General features: G+C 41.2%; 1 protein-coding gene across 1 annotated transcript; it reads left to right on the top strand.

The window, feature by feature from the left end:
* The first annotated feature begins 1139 nt into the window (after positions 1-1139).
* On the top strand, positions 1140-3439 carry LOC134381667 (glycerol kinase-like). The gene is given in 3 exon segments (XM_063101547.1): positions 1140-1170; positions 1683-2708; positions 2711-3439. Coding segments are annotated over 3 exon segments (1752 nt in total). The 3' UTR covers positions 3406-3439.
* The last annotated feature ends 818 nt before the right edge of the window (positions 3440-4257 follow it).

The following is a 4257-nucleotide window of genomic DNA, read 5'->3' as shown; positions in this document are numbered from 1 at the left end:
ATGAAAATGCATTATCCACTTCACAAAATCTGTGTGTTATCTTATAGGGCTCTCTGCTTTTTGTCCACTTGCAACGTTAGATTACCCTGGAGGACAATCAACCATCATATTCAGGAGGACTTGTACTTTCAATGGTTCTAATAAAGGAACACAAAGGAAGGAAGGAAATAGCTTCTATTAAGTGCCTATACTGTGCCTCTGCTTTCATATACATTATCTTGCTTAAAACTCAGCCCAGACTTGGGAAGTACATACTATTATTTCCATTTTAAAAGTAAATAAACCGAAACTCAGAAAAGTTAAGTGTAGGAACCTTTCTAGAAATAGCCCAGAAAAGGCAAAAACTGGCAGTGTCAGTGTTTGTAAAAACTGTGCGCATACGATCCACACACACGCACCCGAGCTCCTCATACTGCTTTGCTGAGAGTTTCCTACTGGTAGGCTCGGTTCTCAGTACATTACGTGGGTTTGCTGGTGAGATAGCTAGTGCTGTCCCCACATCACATGGGAGGAAAAGTAGGGACAGAGAGGTTAAGAAACTTGTCCCAAATCCCATAGCCAGTAAGTAGTGGATCCAAGATTTAAACTAAGGAGTCTAGTTCCAGAGCATATGTTCTTAAACATTGTATTATAGAGCTCCTCTAAAAGGATGCAATAAAGAAATGACTGTCTCACAGATGTGACTTGCAGGAAACCCATCAGAAAAAAAGCCTGGCCCAGTGATTTTGTGCACCAGTCAATATCTTTAAGACTTTGTGTCTTTCTCTCCTCTCTCTCTCTCTGACTCTCTTTTATTCAAGGGGTCTAGAGACCAGTGTACTTTCTTTTTTTTTTTTTTTTTTCTTTTTCATTACCGGCACTCAGCCAGTGAGCACACCGGCCATTCCTATATAGGATCCAAACCCGCAGTGGGAGTGTCGCTGCGCTCCCAGCGCCGCACTCTCCCAAGTGCGCCACGAGCTGGGCCCGAGACCAGTGTACTTTCTGCAATAATGAAAGTGCTCTTCAAGTGTTGCACTGTCCCATATGGTGGCCACTAGCCACTTGTGCCTACTGAGCACTTGGAAGTGGTTAGTGCGACTGAGGAGCCAAATTTTTAACTTTAATTTTAATTAATTTAAATTTAAATAAACTTAACGATGGGGACACATTCTGGGAAATGCATCACTGGTCAGTTTTGTCATCATGCAAACAACTTAGAATGTACTTACACACACCTAAAGTGTACAGCCTAATTGCTCCTAGGGTACAAACATGTACACCGTGTTACTGCACTGAATACTGTGGGCAACTTTAACACAATTGTGAGTATATGCGTATCTAAACACATCTAAACATACAAAAGGCACAGCAAAAATACAGTATAAAGGATAAAAAATGGTACACTTGTATAGGGCACTTACATGAATGGAGCTTGCAGGACTAGATGTTGTTTCAGGTGAGTCAGTGAGTGAATGATGAGTGTGAAGGCCTTGGACATTACTGCACACACTGTCGACTTTATACACACTGTGCACTTAGGCTATACTACATTTATTTTAAAATTTTTCTTAATTATAAAAAATTGTTTTTCTTCAATGATAAATTAATCTTGACTTACTGTAACTTTTTTACTTTATAAACTTTTTACTTTTTAAACTCTTTGACTTTTGTAATAACAGTTTAAAATACACATTGTACAGCTGTACAAAAATATTTTCTTGGTTCTGCCGGCACGCGCCGTCTAGCCCTCCAGACTTTCCGCTCACCCCTCCTCCGTCCGCCGCCGTCACCTGGGAAACCAGCCGCGATCGCTGGCAGATCTGAAGTCGGTTTCAGGGCAGCCACGAAGAAAGCAGTTTTGGGGCCACTGGTGGGGGCGGTGGACCAGGGAACCACCTCGACGCGCTTTTTGGTTTTCAATTCGAAAACAGCTGAACTACTTAGTCATCATCAAGTGGAAATAAAACAAGAGTTTCCAAAAGAAGGATGGGTGGAACAAGACCCTAAGGAAATTCTGCAGTCTGTCTATGAGTGTATAGAGAAAACGTGTGAGAAACTTGGACAGCTCAATATCGATATTTCCAACATAAAAGCTATTGGTGTGAGCAACCAGAGGGAAACCACTGTAGTCTGGGACAAGTTAACTGGAGAGCCTCTCTACAATGCTGTGGTGTGGCTTGATCTAAGAACCCAGTCTACCGTTGAGATTCTTAGTAAAAGAATTCCAGGAAACAATAACTTTGTCAAGTCCAAGACAGGCCTTCCACTTAGCACTTACTTCAGTGCATTGAAACTTCGTTGGCTCCTTGACAATGTGAGAAAAGTTCAAAAGGCTGTTGAAGAAAATAGAGCTCTTTTTGGGACCATTGATTCATGGCTTATTTGGAGTTTGACAGGAGGAGTCAATGGAGGTGTCCACTGTACGGATGTAACAAATGCAAGCAGGACGATGCTTTTCAATATTCATTCTTTGGACTGGGATAAAGAACTCTGCGATTTTTGGGGGATTCCAATGGAAATTCTTCCAAATGTTTGGAGTTCTTCTGAGATCTATGGCCTAATGAAAATCTCTCATAGCCTGAAAGCTGGGGCCTTGGAAGGTGTGCCAATATCTGGGTGTTTGGGGAACCAGTCTGCTGCACTGGTGGGACAAATGTGTTTCCAGGATGGACAAGCCAAAAATACGTATGGAACAGGATGTTTCTTACTATGTAATACGGGCCGTAAGTATTTTCTGAACACGGCCTTCTAACCACAGTGGCTTACAAACTTGGCAGAGACAAACCAGTCTATTACGCATTGGAAGGTTCTGTAGCTATAGCTGGTGCTGTTATTCGCTGGCTAAGAGACCATCTTGGAATTATAAAGACCTCAGAGGAAATTGAAAAACTTGCTAAAGAAGTAGGTACTTCTTACGGCTGCTACTTCGTCCCAGCATTTTCAGGGTTATATGCACCTTATTGGGAGCCCAGTGCAAGAGGGATAATCTGTGGACTCACTCAGTTCACCAATAAATGCCATATTGCTTTTGCTGCATTAGAAGCTGTTTGTTTCCAAACCCGAGAGATTTTGGAAGCCATGGATCGCGACTGTGGAATTCCACTCAGACATTTGCAGGTAGATGGAGGAATGACCAACAACAAAATTCTTATGCAGCTACAAGCAGACATTCTGTATATTCCAGTAGTGAAGCCCTCCATGCCGGAAACAACTGCACTGGGTGCTGCGATGGCAGCTGGCGCTGCAGAAGGGGTCGCCGTGTGGAGTCTCGACCCCGAGGACTTGTCAGCTGTCACCATGGAGCGCTTCGAGCCTCAGATCAACGCGGAGGAAAGTGAAATTCGTTATTCTACATGGAAGAAAGCTGTGATGAAGTCAATGGGTTGGGTTACAACTCAGTATCCGGAAATTGGTATCCCATAAGTAATACCAACTCATGGATTCCCAAGATGTGAACTTTTTACGGAACTAGAGAATCCAGCAATTCTGTCTCTTAATGTGATGACACTACTCATAGACACTGATTTTATTTATAAGCCATTTGCTGCATGACCCTCCAAATAGACCTGTGGCTTGAAATAAAGAAAATGCAGCAGAAAGAAAAAAAAAATATTTTCTTTCTTTGTATCCTCATACTATAAGCTTTTTTATTTGTAAAATTTTTATTTATTTCTTTTTTTTACTTTTTACACTTTTTTGTTATAAACTAAGACACAAACACACACATTAGCCTAGGCGTACACAGGGTCAGGATCATCAGTGTCACTGTCTTCCACCTCCACATCTTGTCCCACTGGAAAGTCAGTAACATGCATAGAGCTGTCATCTCCCATGATTACAATGCCTTCTTCTAGAACACCCCTTTAAGGACCTCCCAGAGGCTGTTTTACAGTTAATTTATATATATATATATATATATATAGAAGTGTACTCTAAAATGTCAATAAAAGGTATAGTTAATACATCAACCAGTGTAAATAGTTTAAAATCATTTACAAAATAGTTACTTGTTATCATTATCAACTATTATGTACCGTACATAATTGCATGTGCTATACTTCTATGTGACTGGAAGCTCGGTAGGTTTGTTTACACCAGTATTGCCACAGGCAGGTAAGTAATGTATAACACTATGGCATCATGACAGCTACAGTGTCACTAGACAATAGGAATTTTTCAACTCCATTATAATCTTATGAGACCACCATTGTATGTGTGGTCTGTGGTTGACCAAAAAGTCGTTATGCAGCACAGTGGCTGTAGTCGTATGTGACT

The sequence above is a fragment of the Cynocephalus volans genome, chromosome 7, assembly GCF_027409185.1.
Source record: "Cynocephalus volans isolate mCynVol1 chromosome 7, mCynVol1.pri, whole genome shotgun sequence".
Lineage (NCBI taxonomy): Eukaryota > Metazoa > Chordata > Mammalia > Dermoptera > Cynocephalidae > Cynocephalus > Cynocephalus volans.
Note: the sequence above shows the minus strand (reverse complement) of the source record. Positions and strands in the feature narration are given on the sequence as shown.